The 25,767-nt window shown below is 27.1% G+C and overlaps 1 protein-coding gene across 2 annotated transcripts in view; it reads left to right on the top strand.

Moving 5' to 3' along the window:
• Positions 1 to 25,767, top strand: part of LOC126895999 (lachesin-like) — a 45,674-nt gene that overhangs the window by 5,629 nt on the left and 14,278 nt on the right. For both annotated transcript variants that reach the window (XM_050668389.1, XM_050668388.1), the window contains exons 2-5: positions 7,132 to 7,233; positions 19,721 to 19,830; positions 22,443 to 22,628; positions 24,151 to 24,343. In XM_050668389.1, coding sequence (XP_050524346.1) covers positions 7,176 to 7,233; positions 19,721 to 19,830; positions 22,443 to 22,628; positions 24,151 to 24,343 — 547 coding nt within the window. In that variant the 5' untranslated portion in view covers positions 7,132 to 7,175. The remainder of the gene's footprint in view (positions 1 to 7,131; positions 7,234 to 19,720; positions 19,831 to 22,442; positions 22,629 to 24,150; positions 24,344 to 25,767) is intronic.

Raw genomic sequence — 25,767 nt, 5'->3', positions numbered from 1 at the left:
GCTTAGGTAGTGAAAACGGAAACGTGGTTTAAATTAGAGAGCTGAACTCTTTGTCTATAGAAGATTATAATTATACGTTGAAATTTTACTCTTTTAATTAAGATGGATGGAACAATTTTTTTAAAAGATGAAAAAAGCTTTTTAATTATTATTATTTTATGTAGTTTCTCTGATTGGAATTTACATTATAAAGTTATATAATCGTTATTTGTTTTTTTATTTCCCAGTATTATACTAATCTTTTTGTTACGTTATGTTATTTAAAACAATAATATAAGAAGTAGATATTTATAGAGTATAATTAAAAAATGTAAATAAAATAAATAAAATAATTTAATGTAGTAATTTAAAAGTTTTGAATTTCACTAGACAAATATTGTTTTCATTTAAGTTTAATTATAAGACACGAAATTATCACGAGTGTTATTATTTAAAGTTTTAAAAATTTAATTTTTTTTTCAATATTCTGTTAATAAATTATAAACGAACAGAATTATTTCAAATTTTCATCGATAGATTAAAAAAACTAATACATATTAAATTTATAATAAATTTTTAACTAATTTTCAAAAAATTACAATTTGTAAGGAATACGTGAGTAATATAGTCCAGAATGAGTAAATATTGGTATATTCACGATAAAATATATTGTTAACTTGGCAATGGCTAAAGAAAAGTGTTTTTTCCCCATTTGGTACTTGCACTGTTTTATTTTAACAAACACTTGTTTGCATATCAATAACTTTTAAATTTTTACTGAAAAATTCTTCTTACAGAGAAGTGAAGCGAGCTTAACTCATTGTTGCCATATTCGTCATTATTATAATATCTCCCTACAAACACCGTTGTTAATTTATCCTCTTGTAAAGGTTCCCCTTAGGTTTTACAAGCCATTCAGTCGTTCAATTACCTTTTGGGAATTTATCATTCGGACATCGCCTTGGCGGCAGTAAATAAATCTGGCATCGATGCACATCCGACGTGATGTGTTACGGGATGTCTTTTTGCGGTTTAACCAAAAACGAATCCCGCGGGGTTAACTATTTTGCTTTCACTTGATATACGTCTTCAATTTTGTGACACTCTCCTCCCCATCAGAGCTACCCAAAATTTACTCAGGCCATCCTTCACGGTAACTTGACGCACAAAGGAACCAGAATGTGACGTGGTGACGTCGTCCTATTACTGTCAATAGAACTGTTTTCCTCGCGTATGTACAAACACTTTGCACGAACTTTGTCGATACTGGTGGTGGTTGAACAATGTTCAATTAGTGAGCGACTTCGTTTGTGGCTCTTGTTTTGTCCGCACGAATGACAGAAAACTCTGCAAAACGGCACCGGAATGCCTTACAATTCACAATCAAATCAAATACATATTATTTCCGACGACTACTTCTAATACAATAGACAAACAACAAAAAAACTAAGGCAATACAATTCCAAATTAATTCTCGACCGACTTGCGAAAATAATTAAAAATACCTCCAGCTCTACACTGAGCGCACTGAAAGTTCTATACAGAGCTATTAGAAATACATTACACATTGATATGATTTGCTAAACCCAAAGTAGTTCATCATATTTATTTAATTTTTAATTATTTTTTCAACTCCCGTCGTGTCATTGTGCGAGCCGCCGAGTTACGCCAATAACTAGAGGACGAAAAAACTTCGCGACAATGGGAATGGCGATCCTTTTAACGAGTCAAGAAAAAGTTCGTTAATTGAGAGAACGATAACAACTTAATAACGGGCAACGGCTGAATGAACTGAGTTCCGAAGGGTTGTGCTCCTTGCCGTTGCTGAATACACTCAAATGCTCACATAAATCTCGTCGAGAAAAAAATCCGACTGCATTTTTTCACATTCTTTGGTGGATTATTTTTATACAGGGTGTATTTTTATGGCATAAAGTCACGTTTCTTTTGGTCGATATTCCAAGGTAGCATTTGTAATCAAAAGTCGTCTGTTATAAATAAAAATCATCGATATTCGGACGTAAAATTATACGTTCGAACATTGTCTAAAAGTATCAGAATTATTTAATTTTAAAACTATTAATTTTAACATTCAAACACTTTTATGAATAATAGTAAGAATACAAAAGAAAAAGTTTTGTTACATAACGTTCTTAAATCTTTAAGTGCGTATTGTTAAACAATAATTGTACTTCCCTTCACCCTATATACATCAATAGTGTTTTATTATTACTCTTATAATATTAAAAAAATTTTAACACTGGCTTTTTCCAGTTTTATTTATTGCCCCAGAAGTTCGAGAAAAAAATTTAATCAGCATCATCCAGAGTTTAATTCGGTTATAAAGATATAAGTTTTTGATTCCGACCTTTTTTCTCCTCCCTTACAGTTGATTTTGTTTTGTTTTTTATTTTGTTGGCAACTAAACCGAATTTTTTCATCGCCATCGGTCTGTCTACGGGTTATTACGTGGCCTTTTCACCGCTGGCTGGTAATAAATAATATTTCTCAAATCCAACCATCCGCAATGATAATAATATGGGCCCGGTCAAATAATTCATATTTACTTAACAATAATAAACTATATTAAGCAAGTTAAAAGTTTTCCGTGTTTCAAACGCCTGAAAGCAATATTTAAACGACTAAGTTTGCGCGAAAGTCAATTCCATTTCCGTCTGGAATGACGTTTCGAATTATTATTATCTGGACATAGTTTATCTTAAAAAATAGCTGCATTAAACTATATCACACAGGAATTATTCTATAGGCGTGCGCAGAAAGTCAAGTCGAGGCAGCAAATATATAACAAAGTATGATAGTTTTTAAATCTTTTAAAGTCTAACATTAAATTGGCATTTATTCTTTAAGTACCAATTTAATAAAGTTAGAACAAAAGCACTATTTGATGTCCCTATACGCACACCTATGAATTATTTATTAAATATCTGTAGATTAATCATTCAATTATTATATTATGATATATATGAATAGTAATATAGATGTGGTTTATATTTAATTACTGCACTTAATTGTATCCACCACCGCGTAAGAAAAATGAGAATATAACATTAATTTTTAATAGATAATACGTTAAAATTTTTACAAAATTAATTATTTTTATTTCATTTATTGTAATAGGAAACGGCGAAAACAATCAATTTTGATATTTTTATCATTTAAAAATGAATAACTTAACAAGATGATTATATATTAAATTATAAACATTTAAAAACGGTAATATATCAGTTTGTAAGTTGTATCATAAACTATAATACATTCCAGTATTGATTTATTGATTTGTTTGATATATTATTTTAAATATAAACCATTAAAAATTTATTTTAAAATATTATTTCTATGAATATTGTTTATATTATATTATAGTTTTAAATAATTTTACCGAGTTATTTTAAAATATATTAGTTTTTCATTGCAAGCGAGTTAGTTGTTATAATCTCAATATAACTAAAAAAAGCTCCCGCAAATCATAGTAACATACAATCAATAAAGATAGAATGTTTAATTTTTAAAATTAAAACGTTTAATGTATACTTACTTTTCATTGGAAAAATATTTAAAAAATGTTAAGTTAAAATTTAAATTCCATTGTGTGTGACCAGTAATTTTCTACGTTGGATCATTTTCTAACATTTAATCTATTCGAATATGTTTGTTTTCATAAAAAAAAAACGGTTCACGTATAAAGGATTACGAACATATCTAAAAAATATTTAACCACTTATAAATAGATAAATAACTCTTAAGATATAACTTAGTAGACTTATGTTAATGGTTTTATAACCATTTATAATAAATGTGACTAGCAAGTTTATTCACTTTTTTGAAAATATATCATATCTAATAAAAAAAAAGTGGTCTTATCTATTTTATATTATAACTATAGACGAAATTTATGGAGAAAATTTGAATAACTAGTGACATGCAGTCAAATGAAATATAAACATATCAATGAAAATTTAGCGTAATATTAATGGGATCAATGTAATATTAATTATCATAAGAATATTTAATTAATATTTATATATATTATACTATTAATTATTAGTAAAATATTCTTATATTATAAAAAAAAAATAAAAATAATAATTTTATTAAGAAATTTTTTTTTTTTGTTTTGTTTAATATATTTTGCAATCCTACACACATAGAAATCAGCAGTTAATTTAACAATAATTGATGTTAATGTTATACACATCTGAACATCGTTTTTGAGCTAAGGATCTCTTGCAGTTAAAATAACATCAGAGTTAGATTAGAAATTCATAAGCGTTAATTGTATGCATTCACATGAGTTTGGTGTTGTTTTATTGACAGTATATTTTAAAATAATTATAGTTTAGTTTTAAGTTTAATTCTACTTGTAGTATTGATTTAATGTAAATATTAATTCAATTCAAAGAAATATGCAGTAAAGATGTGTTAAAATATAAAGATCATTAAAACCATAAAAAAAAATGACGTCCTGGTGTTGTGTATATATTCCACAACACCCATAATTTTAGACTTAACCTGTTACAAGTTAGTTATTTCTAGTCAAATAATATCTAAATTTATCAACTATGTACTGAAATATTACAACGAATAAAAAATGTGCATATGCCATATTGCTATAATGTCTGAGCTCAAAATTAAGTATAAATAAATCTGATATGATATGTTATGTATCGATAAATATTATATAAATCAGTAGTGGGGATTGTCCACTACTCGCGAGTGCGGTCACCAGCACATACGTCTTTAACAATTATATTGTTTCTCAATAAAGACTTATTTTCTATTTGATATCTTTAATATTAAAAATACAACATGATATATTAATATAAATTTTAAAACCTGAAATAAGATAAGTATCATGTTGTAAGTTTGATAAAATGTATAATTTTCAATGTTTGTTAATAACTATAATTTTAAATATTTCATAATTATTGAGATTGATTAATCTTCAATTTACTAAGTTTATAAAATGTGAATTCATATTTATAATTAAATATTAAAATATCGTCATTTTATCAATATACATAAAATATTAATTATTAAATTTTAATAATATTTAAATATTCGTCAATATATGTTCAATGACAGTTGATGTGTAAGACGAAAACTTAGTTTAGACAACACAGTTTCACAAAATCGTATGTATACTACTTAAATATGTTTCCTATTAAATACATAGTGTAATAAAAATTAATTATGTTCATTGTTTTTATATATTATTCTACTTAATTGGGTGAATATTTTTATGGAATATACTTCTGAACTACTAGAGAGCATTTGCTTTGAAATATATAATCTAGAGAGTATCATTTCTTTCTATCATTTTCATCCTGATTGGATTAATAAAACACGAGATATATGATTCGCAAATGCTTAGGTTTTTGTTATCTTAATGACAATTTAAATTTGAAAAAGCTATAAATTAAATTCTCAATTAATAAATAATAAGAGGCAAATTTCTTATGTGAAATTTAAAATCCATAAATAATAATTTTTCGTGTAATAATAACTATAGGGGTGTTCATAATATACAATAAGACTATTTATTGTGTGTGTAGATAATGGATTTTGTAAAGCGACGTAATTATATTTATAGTTGTTCATTAAATTCGGATTAGCAATATAAACAATGTTTTAAAAAGCTTTGTCTTCAATTATTTGACTATGCCATAAAATGTGATGTCAAAAGGGGTTTTAAACGCCTTGTAAGTATTGTAATTAATTGTACTTATAATAAAATATTCTGCTAAAATGATCTTTCTTTAATTGTTACATCTAGCAACTTAATCGTCTTGGTTTAATTTTTACGGAGATTAAAACTTTTACTTTTTTATTTTTATATTTTTCGAGAAACTATAATATCCATTTGTATAGAGTTGTACAAAGCACGTTTGACTTGTATACATGATCCTTTTTATTTTACATTATATATTCAACACAATAGTATCTTTACCTAACTCATACGTCGTCGGTCTATTTCAAAATGGATATAATATTTTTGCTATGTTTGTTTTAAGTCGTTCTCTTTTTTGGCTTTTTATATTTGTATAAATATACATTTCGCAAAACATCAAACTTGCTGAAAATTAAATTTTTTACTCTAGTTTTTATATTTTTTAACTGAATATACAGGGTGTTCAGTAAGTCTGGAAACGGGTTTCTATTGTTCTCATTGTTTGTAACAATGAGAACAATAGAAACCCGTTTCCTGACTTACTGAACACCCTGTATATATATATATATAATTTAATGACTATTTATTATACACGCGTACTCAAAATAAGTACACTTAAAAATACCTTAAAAAGCAGTTTTAAAAATAATATATTTTAAATATATATATAAATATTTATATTCAGTATCCCACCATGATTTACTAATTTGACTATACAAACTCATGTTAAAAATTGTAAATCACAGTGGGACACTATACATATATTAATTTTGTACTATGCAATTGAATTAGCATAAAATATCTTTTAAACCACTTACCAAAAAAAGTAAAAATAGCCAAATTCATAATCAAAAAAATAATATTTCATTCATTCTTCATTAATAAAGAACAAAGATGTTATATTAATCAAAAAATGACCTCAAAATGGTTTGATATCTGTATTATCTAACATTTTATGAACATTGTTCATTCAAATTTTATGAACTTCGAAATTAACTTTTCGCTCATCTTTACTTTTTTTTTACAGCATTTTTACTTATGTATGTAAAAAGTGATCCGTTTATCATAACTCACATTAATTTTACACTTGTAGTTTTTTCTCTAGCTAGTTTTGAAGCATTTTTTAAACATTTTTTAATATTGACTACTATTGCGCCCTAGAAATTTAAGGTAAGAATAAACGTAGTATTATCGTGTGAGTCTCTTGCCGGTTTAGGTACAAAAATGAGAATCCATAGAATCAGCAGTTTACTTTCCTAGTTGCTACGAATGCCTAAGAACTCTATAATAATTTTTAAAAGTTCTGCAGAATATAATAAGTATAGTAACGGTCGACTGTTGTTTATTTTGTTTTTTAGCTTGTTTCACCTTCGACCGATCTGCTTGAGATAAATAATAATAACAATAATAAATTTTTAGTATTAACATTACCAATAATCTAATTTTTCTATTTTTACTTGTAGAATATTGCCAGCAGATTTTAAACCTTAATATCAACTTGTTAAGAATGTGCATCTTCAAAGTGATGTTTTGGATAGTAGTGATTTTATTATTCACATCAAATGGTAAGTCTTTGTATTTTCTACTTGAATAATATAGTATATGTCACCCGATTGATTGATATAATACCTGAGTTTGTTTAAAACAATGTTTCGTGATTGAAATTTATTCAGAGAAACGGTTGTAAATTAAAGGTGGTCTCTGTTGTAGTTTTGTTTATTTCACACTTCGGGGCTGACTTCTCAAACTTAGTTGTTACTTTTGAGCTTATACATTTTTAACTATGTCACAGAATGTCTACGAAATATTAAATTAACTATAAATAGTTTTACAGTATCAAAGAAGAATAAATGATTTACTTATTCATACAGAAGAGAAATGCGCGTATTGTATAATGTAGCTGTGACCTTATTTTAGTAAGTACAACAATTGAACAACTTATTGAAAAAGGTGTCCAATTTGATTTTTTTTTTTTGCGAAACGCGTCGGTTTTCAATGTAATTATAACTATTTTTTACATGACATTTTGTTAAAATGTTATCCTTGATAACGTATAATAATTTACTATAGCTATCTAACATAATTATGTTTGATATTTTAATCAATCAAATTGTTTCTATGTTAATTCTATTAAAATAAATATTGATTTTATTAAATGTGTTATATTAAATACTCAAAAAAAATTGTTGAGCATAATTTTTCTTAAAACAAAAACAAATATATACTTTTTGAAATTTTTGTTAAAACAAAGTCCTAATTTTGAAAAAAAAATAAATTATTTTACGAACAAATTTAATGATAATAAATAAGAATAATTAAAATATGCTTATAAAATCGAAATTTGGAGTTGGGTCCTTATTCAAGTGAGTTATTCAATTAGATAATTAACATAAAAATGTATATACATTTATTTTTTATAGGCATATAGTCAAAGTTGCATTTTATAGAAAAATGTAAACGTGGAAAATTTTATTTCTAGGAAAGTTTGGCTCTTAAATTTATCTGGGAAAATAATTTGTGCTTGGATATTGTTATGTAAACATTTATTTTGAAATTATGACTTATACAGAATACAGACATAAATTATTACTTTTTCATAGCTTAAATAAATTGAGTTAGGTTTGATACTTTTGGACGTGCTACACTTGCGATTCTCATTCTATTTTATTAGATATTTATGACATGTATAATGAATTTAATCATTGGCAATTTTATTAATTTAAATATTTATCAAAATAAATAACGTTTCAAATAAATATTGTTATTTCAATAGTTATTCAATTTATTTATAAACACTTAAAGTTGTAAATTTCACAACGGGATTTCATGTTAACATTAAATGATCAGTAAATTGCAAAAGTAAAGCGGCCTATTTAGTTAGATCAAGACGTCGTGCTATGATTTGTAGGTACTAAGGTTCGATTTCATAGTACTGGACTATGTAAGTTTTCCCGCCATCTTTGTCAGAAGCATTAGTTTTATTTAAATTACCGTTTGATGTTTAAATTTAATTCGTTTTACAAATTAAGATCAGTCAATCTGAGATATTTTTGAGAAATTGTCTTGAATATTTTATACGTCTAGTATTATCGAAATTTCATTTAAAGTGAAACTTACGTATTATCACTACTCTGGAAAAACACGTCAATCGTCCCCAAATTGATGTTAAAGTTTTCCCTCGTTTTTTTTTTTTTTTTGTATGCTGTGTACTATATAGTATTGTTCTTTGTTGTAAATTAGGTTTTTCCTACCTCGACAACAATGTTAACACAGGCATATCATCTCACCTATAACATGAACCCAAACAAGTAATACAACTATTAAAATGTTTACTGTTTGTACGTAATGTATTTATTCTCTGGAATAAATGCGTCTCCTCGATTACACATAAAATCTCGCACAAGTAACAAAATGACAGGTATAAAACATCAAAACTGTGACATACCGCATGACAATAATCATTATCATTTATTTGACCTGTATGTGTACATGTGTAATTCGTTTAATTATAAGAATATTTGAACACTACAAACAGACGAACACACTGTAACAGAAGGGTTACAATAATAAACGTTTGGCATTATTTTGACTAAGATCGGAGAATGGCCAATTAAATAAACAGCTTGATACAAGTTTTTAGTAAAAAGATTTGATATTACTGACAGATGCGGTCGTCATTGTACGGACAGGCTATGGAATAGCAGCCGAGGTATCTTCTTTAGACAATACTACGCGGCCTCACTCTTTTTCACTTACCCACTGATTTACCGTGGCTGTTTGAGTAGAGAGAGATAATATGCAAGAAATCGGGTAAGCTAAAAAGAGAAAGTTATGGTAAGCAATGGTTGTAGCAATTAAATTATTCGGATTGAGACTTCTGGTCGGGCGGAATATTGCGGGGAACCACTTAACATGGCGGCGGCAACGGCTTCAAGTTTTATTATTAATTTCCGACCAGCTATTGCGTGCCCGCAACAGATGTTGGCGGAAGACGTCTGTTAGATATTTGGATATTTCGGCGAGCGCTTTGAAGAAACTGAAGAAAAACCGTCTGTTTTTCTACCGTTAAATGCTAAATGGGTATTTAATGTCATTTTAATTAAAATGCGCTAATTGAGACACTAAGTAAATATCATTAATTTATAGCCGATAGGGTTTATTGAGAGTAATCGATTTCATAATTACACAATGTACAGCATTTTATCTTATGGATTACTATAAAGAATTAAGTTTAATTTAATTTTTAGAATAATGAATACAACGCGACTATTATTTAAAAAAATTAAATTTCAGAAATAGTAGTTTTAAATTATTTATTGTTTAAAAATGTATTTAAACAGAAATAAAAAAATAGGGACTAGAACTATAGTTTTTTATATGTTGGCGTTCGGGTTCGCGTTCTAAAAAAATGCATTTTAAATATAAAGTCTGATACTTGAAAATTAGATTCCGAACTCAATTAATTAAAAATTAATTTAAACATAGGTTTGAGAGGTGTTCTTAGGAATTTTATTGAGGGTATGAATAACAATTTTTTTATTAATTTCTTCAAAATATTTTCATCATAGGGAAAATTCTATCCCACATATATCTATATAAGAACACTCATGTTCTATATATTTTACAAGGAAGTTCTTAAATTCTTAATATCAGAAGAAAGTTGTGAGCTACTCAAAAATTCGGAAAATCATTTGCATTATTTCTTAAAAATATTTGTTTAGGAAGTAAGGAAATAAAAATTAGCTCCTCTAATGCTACAAAACTACCCTCTGCTTATGAAGAAGGTAGATGAGAAACATTTATTTTGTTGTGTAGGAGTATTAAAAAAATTAATGTTATATTATAAGTCATTTTATAAAATTATATAAGACCTTAATTTTGAATTGTTTTGGTTCGGTAGCGGTTCTGATTTTCTAAATATAAAAATTCCTATTTCGATTTGGGTTCTAAATATTTATGATGTTCTGGACTAAGGACCGGACTTTTTAGGTTCTGTTCCCATTCTCTGGATAAAACAAACTAGTCATATTATAGATGATAATTTTTTTATTGGTTGAAGCTAAAACAATCACTGATTTCAGCAATACATATGAAACAATTATAAAAAAAAATAAAAAAATGTCCAATAAAACTAAAAGGTAACATCTAAATTCTAAATCTTAATACAAATAGTTACCAAAAACGACGAATAGCACAGGCTTTAATTGGAAGTGAAACAGAAAACTGAATACAATGATAAGTACTTCTATTTTTTTAGACTAATTTTAAGACGGCGTTTATTATAGGCAATTCTACTGCATTTATGATTACAATCCTCAACCCATAAGTGTTGCTTTTGGAAACAACATATGTCTAATAACAAATGTCTCATTTGAGATTTTTTTTGTAAAATGGTTAATTTTAATCTGTAATATTTTTGCACTCATGCTTTAGTTTAAATTTTAATTACATAGTATTATTTTGTTTATTATATCGTATTGGCTATTAAGTATAATATCCTCTTGTTGGCTAGACTATTGGACATTTCAAAAGATTTATTAAAACTGGTTAAGTTTTCTTCATAGATTTCCTTAATTGTTGTCACAATAAGTCGGAAAAGTTAGTATACAGCTAATAAACTATATAGTTTCGGGGTGTTACAATACAAGACAAATAAATTCAACTCGACTGAGTTTATCGAACGTTATTGTTCCTTTAATAAATTTGATTATGTATATCGTATTGATTGTACAAAGGACAAGAAGCCGTTAGAAGACACACGATTGCACAAAGCTAATTCACTTTTGTCTATGTTCTTATCAGTAATATTGGCCTACGTGTTGAAAATAATAAATTATGTAGCTAAACAATATATTTCTAATACAAAACCATAATAAAAGAAAACTATTAATCAATGGTAAATTAATAATTTCGTAAATTTATAATTTAATCAAATATGACATATGTGTAATACTTCTCTTTAATTAAAATAAGTGAAAAAAAAACAGCTAGGTTATGGTTAATTTTATGTATTAACATGTTTATGATCCCTCATATTTAAGTACTGCTAAATATTTATTATTACCTCATAATTTAGTTAAAAACTTCATCCGACATTATTTAATGGTACAATTATTAATATAAAAATCTATTGCATTCATAATTCTAATAACAATTGAATGTTATTTATGTAACACTATTTAATCACGTATATCCAAGTTACACAAGTAAATCAATTTAGTCATATAAAAACGATTTTCGCCTTAGTTTTACAATNATTTAGTCATATAAAAACGATTTTGGCCTTAGTTTTACAACATACATGTACTTTCATGCAAGGTTCTTTTTATAAAGTAAAATATTTCCTTTTTGTCAAATCTTAGCGTCTAAGACGTGACAACGGTAACCATATTATTATTATATTTTTTCTTCGTGGCGGTTCAAGAAAAAAAAATTATGTGGAATCCAACCGTTCGAGGTATAACTTTTCAGATTGAGATATATAAGAGAAAAGTTTTTAACTATATTGTCTAAAGGAAAAATATAATGCATATTAAACCCTGTAGTATTTTATTCCCTACTATTTTACATTGGATCCGTTGGTATCTATATGCTCATATACATGTCATATACACTATTTTCATGCACAGTATTCAAAGTTTCATAGGCACTCATGTTTACACTTTTTCTATGTGTTTTTTGGCGTAAACCTGGTTTTTAGCAGTATATTTCAGTCACTTTTATTTTTCCCAAAATTTGGTAATTTTTGCATTAACATTTATTACGAACAATATTGTTTTTAGTTAAAATCAATAAGAAGAACGCGAGGAGTTAATAACTAACGATGATTAATCNGAACGCGAGGAGTTAATAACAAACGATGATTAATGACTTCTATGAACGCTACTTCAGGGTCTTGTAAAAACAAAAATATTCCATTCTCCATCGACTGGCCCGTTGTCATGTCACACACTTGAAAAAACAACGAAAAAAAAAATAATACCGATATATTGGTGTGAAGTGTAAGAAATTGATATGTTTGGGGACTTTGGGAAAACTAGATGCGGTTGACAACCAGATAAGACGCGAGCTATCACGATATCAATAGAGGATGTTTTTCATCGTATGAAAAGTGAAATCTCTGCTACACTACTACTTACAATATAAACGAGAGTAAATACACTAGCTAATGGTGGAGAAGTGGAATAGTTGTCGTTCTTATTCAACCGCGTAAAGATAATTCACTTTAAAATAGCATGACATATACTCGTGTATTTTATTGTGTATGTAATAAATTTGTTTTATAAGAAAACATTTTAATATTTTTAAATTAAAATGTGATATATTTTTATACAGAGTGTTCATTAAGTAAGAAACGGGTCAACTGTTATAAACAATGAGAACAATAGAAACACTTTTTCTTACTGAACACGTTATTACATGTACAAAACGACCAGTAAAAGTTACAATTAGACTAAGTAAACCGTAATTTTTTGATTGTATTATTCCAAATTTGCATTAATTGTAAAAATTATTAAGTTCTTGAAAAATACATTATACTAAAAATAAATCAATTTTTAAGTATAGTTTACTAGGCGTTTCAAAAGAAACATTGGTTTTAAACAATGTTAAAATAATATTTCATTAAATTCCAAAACTTTATCCATGAATTAAGTCAGAGTTACAATAGATGTATAAAAAATATGAAAATTAATCGAAATTGAATTTATACTAAACAATATTAAACCTTATTATATTCATAAAAGAATATGCTTTTATAATTCTTACGTTCCATGGAAATACATTAAATACTTTTCTTGGGATTTTATATTGACTAAAATTAAATGAATAGAAAAACAGAAAACAGCTCAATTGCTCTAGTTTATTTTTATTGTATTTGAAACAGCGAATAATTTTCTTTTTGCTTATTAATAGAAATCCCATTGAGCATTACTGCTTATAGATATCAGATTTATTCTAGANTATTACTGCTTATGGATATCAGATTTATTCTAGAAAAAACGTTTGGAAGATAGTAAAGTACTCTACAGCTTGAATGTATAAATAAATAAATATTCGTAAAAAGTACACTTAAAAATAAATACAAGAAAGAGGTGGAACGTTGAACGATCGTCAAGTTGAGCATAATGTTTATAAGACTAATACTAATGCTCAATCGCATCAGTTTTAATAGGATACAAACTTGATGTTTTATGTAAAATGCGCATAATTAAATGTTTATCAAAGTTTTTGAAATCCTTTCTAAATGGTGTGTTAACGTTAATAAACTATTATTAGTTCAAGAATTTTTCATGTTTTAACTTTTTTTTTTTTAATAATAATAATAATCATTTGCTTTACATGTCATAACTTAGGTTGAATGAACTCTCGCCTCATATACATGTTTGTTAAAAGTATTATTATACACAAACTTAACAATTTATTATTTGGATGTACAGTGGAAACTGTTACACGTTACGATAACGTTTTCAATCCTTAATTTTAGCGATATGAAATCATCAATTTTTGTTGATAAACTTTATAATATTTTAATATTATGTAATCTATTATGTTTCATTAGTTTATATAACATTTTGATTAATTTTTTGCCGTTAACTAATTACGGGAAAATATATCTCGTAATTTTTTTATAATGTTGCGCTTGAAATCTGTATAATAATCAACGGGAAAGTCAATGGTTCAACTTTGTTAAACTGTTATCTGTTTAAGACTCGGGAACAGTGAACAAATTTGCCCTACTCTTTTAGTTTTTGTTAGTGTCAGTTATGTTCATTAATTAAAACCTCACTTCGATCCTTCAAAATGAAACTTGAGAGTAATTTTTTGACGTAAGCTGGTGGTGAAATCGTTTAATAATTGAAACATACAATTGAAAATAGTTAGTAAAAAAGATATTCTTCCTATATTAGAAAATAATTATTATTAATTAAATGAAAGTGTTTTTGATGTACACTCATGAGTCATGGCAGTTAAAAGTGTAATTATTTTAATGTTTTGTCTGTTAATATTCTGTAACACTTTTAAAGTAAAATTCGTTTAAAGTAATCTTCTTATAAGATTTTTACTTTCCTTTCATAAAAATTCCGAACAATAAATAAGAACAATTTCAAGAATCAAAAACTATACAAAACAGGAGTAAACTACAGACATCAATAATTTTTGATTTTTTGGCTATTTATGTCATGTCAACATGTTCAATTTTTTCTACAATTAATGTATTAATGTATTATGCGTACAAAAATTTTTACAATTTAATAATGACCATCTAAGGAATTTTTTAATTACAAATCCTTTGATTCTAGTTAAACGCTATGGTATGTCATCTTCTGGTGCATTCGCAATATAGACTAGACGAAAGCAGATATTGGGATTTTTATTCCTTCGATTATCGACGTTCAGATTTAAGAGAGAACCACGGAAAAAGTTTTACGACTTAAAAAAAAGCGAAGAAAGTTTCTGGCTGTTTGTGTCCGGACGTGGAATCATCCAATTAGAAGTTAACAAACAACGTCAATGTGGCGTTATCATCGTTCGTTACGTACCATTCCAATTCGATATAATGTGTAAAAGACACGTTATTGGGCTCCTGCACTTTTTCACATTTTATTCTATTGTATCACAATCACATATCACGTTATTAGTACTAAAGAATCTTCACTTTTGATCATCATGATGATGTGATGTGTAGTCTGCAGCGGAATTACAAATGGTAAAAATGTTTCTTATCTGTAAATTTTTGTCGTTAAGAACGAATGAAAAAAAAAACACATTTCTAGTAAAGACGTTCCGGAAGGAAAAAGTTCTGTGCTGACGATAACGAGAACGTTATGTTTTCTTTGCCGTCGACACCGCGAGAATAACACATTCACATAAACACGTGTTTATGAAGACGCCCAGAGATTCCTTTTTTCTCTTCATTATTCTTATCAGAACGTTTTCATAGGGGAAGTAAATCTTTTGTTGTATTTGTATTTCCTATTAACATGCTTATAAATTATATTGTTCTTATTAACTATATTTTTTGAATTTTTATGATTAAAATATTTTATTTAACATACTTATGAATAAGTTATTTTTCATAATTGCCTTTTTCGATTGCGCCTCTACAATTTTGACGTTTTAAAATAAATATGTGTTTTTATTAAATTAATATACATATGATCGTTAAGTAAAGGACAAGCCAATTGTTACAAACGATGAGAACGATACTTACAGAACACTCTATGTAATACTATTCATATTTTAAACTTCTCGAAAATGTGTTTCTTCTCTTTATTGTCGTAAAACGTTTTGAAGATTCACAAAGTTCAATTGTAACATAAGAGTAATAGAGATCTTGTTATACTCGTGGAAAGTATTTTCTATATACATTTGAAACTAATCCATAAATATAATAGTGCGAACGATTACTGTACCAGTTGGTGTGTTAATAATATCTACTTATTATATTTCTATATCCTCATGTATCAAACAATCTATTTTTATTTAAACTCAAAATAGTTTTATTCAATCTTCAGTTGGTAGCATATGATAGAATATTCCCTTTGGTTCTATACGACATATTATATCGACAAATGTTATTTAACACAAAGATATGGTGAATTATTCCTATCGATTTTAGCATGTCGAATAAGAAAAAATTTAATAAAAAATACTAAATACTGTAAGAAAGCCAAAAAACATGGGAAATTTAAAAGACTCGAATTTATAACAACAAATTATAAACAAGAACAATGGTAAGAGGGTTGAAATGCATTTTGACATTGGTATCATCTGACGTGTCATAATGTGCAACTCTATTAGTCCGTTAGTCGAGTCTCCTATTCGGAGGTGCTTTTGTGCATTCGAAAATAATAATGTGATTCCGGTCACGCGTAACAAAAAATAGTATTGCCGTGAGTTTTTCTGATATTCGTCTCGGTACGATTTATGAGTAAGGAAATGACGAACGAATTGCAAAAAATGGAAGCTAGTTCAGACAGACACGGCGGTGAATAGTGTACCATTGGCGAGGACGTGCGAAGCTCAATTTGGCTGTTCAAAGATAATCAGAAATAGAATGTTGGTTCATGAAAGATTGAAATGTGTTTCCTTCACAATAATACGGAATGGCCTTAACTAACGTTATTGCCCATATTCAGACGATAGTAATAAACGCGGCTATTGAATGCTATTTATGTCTTAAACTATAAACCAGTGCAAACATATCATGAAACCAAAAGTGCAGTAAAATATATATATATGAGTCGTTTAATCATTGAGCAAATTATTGATATATATTCGGAAACTAATAAATTGTAATTTTATAGGTCGGGGTTTGAAGTTATTCTCTTGAATGATAATTATATAAAGAAAATCATTTTTGGCATTCTTTTTAATTTTATATAATTCTCGATTTATTGATTATTAATTATTTTTTTAGTTCATACTCTTTCACCCTCTAAGGGTGTCGACTTTTTTTTTTTTTAATAGCAGCATGAATATTTAACCAGTTCATAAAATAGGAAAATAGAAACTTAATGAAAATGTTTCAATTTTTTATTTAAATGGTTTACACTCATTTATAATGTATATTATAATCTTTAGAGGATCAAAAGTTAAAGTTTGAGACATTTTAGTGTAATGTTTTCTAATAAAATTTGACGAGTAAGATGTTTAACATAATTTTATGCTTTTAAAGTTGTCATGTCTTCTCTTTTCAGTTTTTTCCTATGTTCGCGTACATTATAAAGCATATAAATTTATAAAAGTACATGTTATTCTTTTTAATGCCTTATTTTACTGAAAATACATTTATAAGGAGTACAAAGACTATCTTACAAACAGCTTTTGGAGTTTACAAATATTACTAAATATTAGGTACCATAAATTATTCGGAAGCACTTTTTCGTACAGTAACTAGAGATTTTATAGTAGGAGGGAGAATATACAAGGTCTAGATTTGTTGCTAAACTACTAAAAGTAGAAATAATTCAGTTTAAAGTTATGAACACGTGATGTTTTCATCCATTTAAGATGTATTATCAAAAAAATTCTTATTTGTATTTAAAAATNATTTGTTGTTAAACTACTAAAAGTAGAAATAATTCAGTTTAAAGTTATGAACACGTGATGTTTTCATCTATTTAAGTTGTATTATCAAAAAAATTCTTATTTGTATTTAAAAATACTGGCTTTTAAAAAAGAAGTAAATTTTTTTTTAATTTATTTTATTTTATCGGTATTAATACGTAATTTTTGTTTTTTTTTTGTATAAAAATGATAAATCTGAAAGAGTGTGTAAAGAATTATGGATACTTAAATTCTAAAAATATTCATTTTTAATAAACGTTGAAAAATTTGTCCAAGTCCATGGTTATATAAAAAGAAAAAAATAGTACACTCGAATATTAAACGTGTACTTCTAACAGAATCTCTAAGTAGCTTTTGCGTATAAGAACTGTGTTGAATATTGTCTTTTTATGACATGAAATGAATGAAATTTAATAACACTAACCTATGCAAGACGTTTTACTTTATTATATACAATAATATATTATTGACTATTATTTATGATGTAATAAAAATGATAAAAAACAAAATCGATATAATAAGGATAACTGCCATTAAAAACATCTGAAAGGATGTGCATACATAATTACTTGGGTTTCCTATAAATGAATATTTTTTGCTTATTGTAAATTTTGTTTAATATTACTTCAATAAACACAGAGACATATTAAATTGTAAATAAAGCTTTTCCGAGAAAAAAATGTTTGAACGTATTGTGTTGTTACTTGGCGCATTGATAGTTTAGCCAAGATGACATCAAGATGCCATTTATATTGAGAAATTAGTTGCTTTTACCCCAACCATTAGAACTATCTTTCTTAAGTCCCCTTCATTTTCCGGTCGAAAATCATCGTACCGTAACCAAACGGCAGTGCGCTCAATACTACCCAGGTCTTGAGAAATCCATTAATTTAGGCTCAGTAAGAGGGAGTTGTCTTGAACGAAAGGATAAAACGTCTCGTCGGAAGAAAAAGCCAAAATGTCTAGGGCTATCTATTAACGAACGGAGACTAGAGGGTTAAAGAGACTTTCAGTATTTAAATTATATTATAATTTGTATTAAAAGGTTTGTGAAACACATACTTTCGGATGAAAGATTCACTTCTGGTGACAGCTGTTTGACGAAAACCTCAGTTAAGATTCACGGACAAAAGTTTTTGAAACTAATTAAAGTTTTTATAAACCATTTAAGGTTACGTGTGTATCATAATACTGTAAATACCTAGAAAGAAAAAAACAACAAAGAAACTAACTCGTTAATACAAAAAGAGTCTTATTACTTCAGAAAAAGTATTACCATAACAAAGCAGAAGATTTTCTGAAATTCAATTGCGATCATTGGCAATCTGTTACTGTCATTTTTTAAATATTCCTTTTCTGTAGTTATACTTTTATTAATTTATACATGATAAAAAAAAATCCATTTTGCCGAATGCGACAACGGTTTAAAATCGAATGAGGGTTGATTTAAAAAAAAGAGAAGGTCCCTCACAGTCGACGGTTATGTAAAAGTATATTGTCAGACGAAAACAGACTTTTTTGCATAATTTATTGAAGAAGACATTCTGAGTAGTCCGCAAACCATATTTGCTTTTTTATTAGGTAAACTAAGAGGCAATCGAAAATAAACAAAAAAAATACTTTGTCGTTCAATACAGCGTTTATTGGAATTTATATTGAAAAATATCGAAGAAAATGACAAAAGCAATGCGGTGATGATAATAATATGTGCACAGTCAATTTAATAACAAGCATGAATATAAAGCTACAACAGTATCAATGACATAATATCTACGGTTCAAAAAGACGAGATAAATGTTATTTGATTTCTTTATTTTCCCCTGAATGTTATTACATGATTTTTGTAGCTGTTTCGTCAAAAGGCATCAATAAAACGTTGACAAAAATACGTGAATTACTGAAATAGTTTTACGTTTACATATTTTTGTTACGAAAATAATATATCCTTTGTTAGTAATACTGAATATATATTTTTTTCAGAATGTTTTGGTTATCAGCCGAAATTCACCGAGCCGATCGGTAACATCACAGTACCAGTAGGACGAGAAGCTATGTTTACATGTTATGTTCACAATTTAGGAGGCTATAGAGTAAGTAACAATTTCAATTACATTTTTATAAATACCACGTAAAAATATTATAACTGCCATCGATGCTTTTCTCTCGCACTTAATGATTTACACTATGTATATGGTTTCGGAATTTAAGTATGATTTCGTTTAAATTAAAAGTTCGCATTACTCGTGCGTGTAGTACTGAAATGATTTTAGGCACTTGTATAATTCAACAGTTCATTAAATATTGTACACAAATCAAGTGTAATCGACAGTGCGTATATAATTCTTAGAGATTTCACAAATTCCATTAATTGACATGTTTAGATTAAAAGTGATAGTTTTTAGATAATGTTGAGCTTAACTAGTTGACATAAGATAAAAATAATTTTCTGCAGAGGTTGAACTTTCAAACATTTTCCATAATTCAGTCCTAAAATGATTTAGTTATTTACCGTGGCGTTGAAAATAATAATGCTAACAAATACTTTATTTAGTTGATGTACTGTAGTTTTTCTTTTTCGTCATTGTGCATAATTGCGTTTAGAATTATAATTATCTCGTCGTGTGGTGGGTGAAATTATTTTTTATACNGTCGTGTGGTGGGTGAAATTATTTTTCATAAAAAAAAGTTTATAATTGATACCTGCGAAGCGTGAAAACAACTTAGATAAACCTATTAAAATATAAACAACGCAAAATAAAATGAACAGATGTTCTTTAATTCGGCGTATTATTTTCAATCTTATTTTACTCGGCGAAAAAAAAAAAAAGGTTTTTGTTTCAAGGAAATTGTTTTCAAAATGATTTTGTTTATATCAATAAGTGTACTGGCGAGTATGCGGACTTGCAAATAAGGGATGCCCTACTACGGTGGGGAGTCAAAGTAACACATGTATAATAACAGTGCAGCGTTGCAGTATAGTCAGTTGGATATATTATTTCCGACCAGGTACATAGTTATTATTATTTTGAACTTGTTTTGTATGGTAAACGATCAGGACGACCGAGGGAGTCGACGAAATTCCTTGAATACCAAAACAGTCACACGTGTGTTTAGNAACTTGTTTTGTATGGTAAACGATCAGGACGACCGAGGGAGTCGACGAAATTCCTTGAATACCAAAACAGTCACACGTGTGTTACAGGCGTACAGAGCGACACATATCATATAAACGGTAAACAAATTATACGAATCCATCTAACGAGGTATTTATGCAACATGACGACTGTAAAAGCATTTTTCGAACGTTTGATTTTTTAAAAAACTTAATAAGTACGTTGAAAATTTGTTTCTATAAAATTATAATAATCATCAAGTAGATAATTTCTAAAAAGAGAGAGAAATCGTACAGTATTATCTTTAAAGGAAAATCTCTGCTCTAGTTTAGTGTTCGTAAAGTTCTTCAAAAGAAGAAGTTCGACAAAGTAAAACAATAATATTTCGTTAAGTACGTTGTAAATATCAAGTATTATGTAAAAGTTATTGTTTAAACTGTTTTAGTGAAACAATGATTAAATTTGTTAACAACTTCCTAAAATATATATAAATTACTTTTATATTATATTTTTTAAGTATTAAGAATATATCGTTTTATATTAAATATTTCATATTCCATTTTATAACTCAATTCATTACATGAAACTGATATAGATTTAAGTGTTATTATGAAAAAAAATATACAATTTAGATAGATATTTGCTATATACTGGATTGAAAACAATTACTTAAAACGAAACAAGTGGAATTGTAAAAAAATATTTTATTACTAATGAACTAGTTAAAGTAGTAAAACTAGACGTATACTGGACACCAAAGAAAAAATATATTATGCTTATTAATATTTTCAAAATTCTCGTGTACTGTCTTATACTTTAATATTATCTCTATTTTTCCAACGATTATAATAATAAAAAAAATAGAAATTGTCAAATGCGTTCAATTATAAATATTGGAGTAAATAAATTAGACCATAGTAAACAAATATTATATTCTATGTTTTACCATTAAAAGCTTATGGTAATGATTTAATATTTGATATTATTGTTTTTCTAGAATTAGTTTAGTTAGGGGAAGTGAATTTTTATTACTATTAGTTAATTTCTTTAGTATTTGCTAAACATTAAAGGTTTATGCCTAAGGTACTAAATATTAGAAAAGCATTTTGTTAAAATGTGTCAGGGGCGCGCACGTCAAAATTCAAATGACCGTACAAATGATAGATTGCGTGTCCGTTATAATTACGACAACTTCAGTGACGTTTATATGATTACATAGCATAAATCTCCATTTATTATTAAGCTATTAACTCGGAAGTAGGCGAAATAATTAAGTACGTTATTTATTAATTCTAAAATTTCCATAATGCTCTACTTAATAACTTATTTGTTTTCTTCTCCGTGGCTTAATTGTTGCATGAAATGTTTTTCCATTATGTAAATATACGTATTCTGCAAAATACAGACAAGTTTTGATGCTTTCCATTGAATCAGTCGTTATTTTAAGTAATTGGACTGTTCAGATCCATATAACGAAGAATTATTAAAAAAAAAAATTATAGCACTTGGAGTAAATACCTACTATGAACATTTTCCGGAAAGATTAGTTTAATAACTAGTAGGTCATGAAGTATGTTAAATTGTTGCAGGTTGGATGGGTAAAAGCAGACACTAAAGCTATTCAAGCTATACATGATCATGTGATTACACACAACGCTCGAGTTTCCGTGTCGCATACTGATGATGCAACATGGAATTTGCTCATAAAAAACGTACAAGAAGAAGATCGAGGTCAATACATGTGCCAAATCAATACTGATCCCATGATAAGTCAAGTAATGTTTATTTCCGATAATTACTTCGCAAAACTCATAATGCTGGTATAAAAAATATAAAATTTAATTCCTTATTGTTCTTTGGTTGGGTTGATACATAGTGATTTATATCTCGCTGTGCCCATTTTGTGACTAAGCAGTAGAAGCTGTGCTATGAAAGTTCAAAAATATAAAAAATCCATGGCGGCGATTTCTTTTAAATTTCTAAGTGCTGCTAAATTAATTTGTGCTTAATTTTTAATCGTTATATTTTTTTTTTTAAAGCTTAGGAAGAACAAAGAATCAGTACTATTTTAATGAACTTAGCTATATTTTCTTTTTATTTCCTTTAATTAAAAATAAATTATTACTTTTTAATTTTGTTTTTCTTTATTAACAGATACATAATCTGTTCCAAATAGATACAATAAGAGTATTAGCTAAAATATAAATAAGACATGAATACTTGACAAGAGACGCCACCATTGATGACACTTTTTAATTTAAAAAAGTTTAAATGCATTTATTTAAAACTAAAACCCAAGCTAACTTTTATTTTAAAAGAATTAATACAACTATCTTGAAATTACTGTTAACATATTCCTAATCTATTATAATTATAGTATAATTAAAATTATATACTTCTTCATTAAAGTTGACATTATCTTAGAAAAGATTATTTTTAGTGGGCTTTAATGATTTACCCAAGTAATTTCAATAATTTGTACCCAAACTGGCATACATTTTTCAATTTACATTATTAGTTAAAGACACATAATCGACCAGATTACTTAACACTTTTGTAATAAATGTGTCATAATTTTAAACTTGATTGTATGCAACATAACAGCATAGTATTAAATCAAAACGTGTTTGAGTTAGAAAAAATTAGTTTATTTTTACTTAAGCAACACAGTTCTAATTGTTTGAACGAACCTCATTAAAACCCCTAAACTGTTTTACACAATATTTATTCCACTTGGCTAATTAATTTTTTTAGCCACAATACAAATATGATAAATCAAATCAAAAGTTATTATCAAATAATACTTATTATTTATTAAAATAATTTGAAATTTATCACACTGAAAGTATTGCCAAAACATAACTAATTTTTTCATTATAAATTCCCTTTTAAATAACTTTAATATAATTATCACATTGGCGGCTATAATACACTTTGGTTTCTGTCTTGCAAATATGAGTATAAGTTGATACATGGTAAATAAAGGAGCGATAGCTTTCTAGTCTACCCTATTTCACCTATGGTGATTTAAATTTAAAGTTATATTAAAAATGTTATTTTAAAACTAATAAAATATTTAACTCAAAATAACTTACCTATGAGAAAAAGAAAGTTAACATTTTAATATTCACACTCTTCAGTGTTATAACTGTTATAGTTTATTGCTTATTTAGGGTTGTTCTATAAATAAGAGATCAGGTTAATTTGTATGAATAACAGAAACAATGGAAAGTCTTTTTACTGCTTATTGAACTACATACATATATGATGTGGTAATCAATTTGTCTTTGATTTTAGATGGGTTATTTAGATGTTGTAATACCCCCTGACATCATTTATGAAGATACATCTGGTGATGTAATGGTGCCTGAAGGTGGTACAGTCAAATTGACGTGTAGAGCTAAAGGATATCCTAAGCCACATGTTCTATGGAGACGAGAAGACGGAAAAGACATAATAATTAAAGATTCAAATAGCATAAAGACAAGAGGTTGGTTGCTAGAAAAATTAAATAATACATTTTTTAGTATATAATACATACTGTTATACAATGACATTATTTTTAAATGTGTTAATTCAAAATATAACATTACATCTCACTTTAAGGCGTTTGAGTACAGACATTTTTTTAGAGGTCAATTATAGGCAATTTTACGGTTTGTATTTGGTGTGCATTGTCGTTGTGTGAGAAGTAAATGATTATTAGAGTATGTGTCTATTATAGGAAGTATTTCCACTGTGTTACAGTCGATAATAAAATAAATTTTGTATACCTGCCTTACTTTTTAATGTGATGTGAATATATTGATTTAATAATGACAATTTTATTACTCATACACACGGCTCATTTTTTCACATATTAATTATTTTTAACCCTGTCCTTTTATAATAACACAGAACAATAGCCAATTTTTGTCTACAATATTTAAGTGAATTTTCTATAAAGTCCGACTTCAGATTTTTTCCGTCATATCTAGTTTTTGAAATAATTACTAATTTTTAATAAAGAAATAAACTATTAGATCAATAAAAAAACTGAAAAATAATTTTTTTTTATGTTCGGAATTGATCCACAGTACCTACGTACAAAGGATTGTGTTACCGACTGAGATAGGTAAGCTTTGATGATGTTAAAAATAATCGTACAAAATTTAGAGCTTATCCTTTAAGTTTAACTGCTTCTGTAGGCCTTTAAATTTGAGTTAGATAGGAGTTTTTCAGAAAACAACAACCGAATTTTCCACTATAACTATTTTTAGATTAAAACAGAAATACATAAAGATCAAATATTCGGAAAATTTGCAATTTTATTTTGTGTCGATATTTGGCAAATTACGATTAATTACTAGACTAAAAATTTAAAAAACCAACTGAATATTAAAATAATTATTTTAAGATTATAACTATAATGTTTAATCATTAAAAAAGCTAATAATCAAATTCATGTAAATATATATATATATACAGTATCAAGTATGTATTTATCTGTAACTATTTTTAGGAAGTCAGTTCTGCTCTGCGTAACTCGATGGGCAATAAATTATCAAATTTAAATAACACACAAATGAGAATTAACGTGCCAAATATGGTGCTGCTGTTTGAAAACTATTAGTTTGGACATATAAAACTACCAGTTTTTATTTCATCAGTACGATAACTATACTGATTAAATAAGAATTTTAATAACAACTTTGAATTCAGCATCATGCACTTAAGTATTGGTGTTAGTCCATTTGTTTGAAATTGTGTTAACTTAAACACGAAATTTTAATCTGATAAAAATGAAAATTTTCAAAAATGTAACTAGTACATATGGGTTAAAGGAATGTTTTCAGAGTTCTTATCGCATCAATTGTTCTGTCGTACTGATAGAACAAGAATTAGTAGTTTTTCACAAAAAAACAGTCAAAAACG

Source organism: Daktulosphaira vitifoliae, unplaced genomic scaffold, assembly GCF_025091365.1.
Source record: "Daktulosphaira vitifoliae isolate Bord-2020 unplaced genomic scaffold, ASM2509136v1 Scaffold_1, whole genome shotgun sequence".
In the NCBI taxonomy this organism is placed as follows: Eukaryota; Metazoa; Arthropoda; class Insecta; order Hemiptera; family Phylloxeridae; genus Daktulosphaira; species Daktulosphaira vitifoliae.
This window is presented reverse-complemented; position numbering and strand designations above follow the sequence as displayed.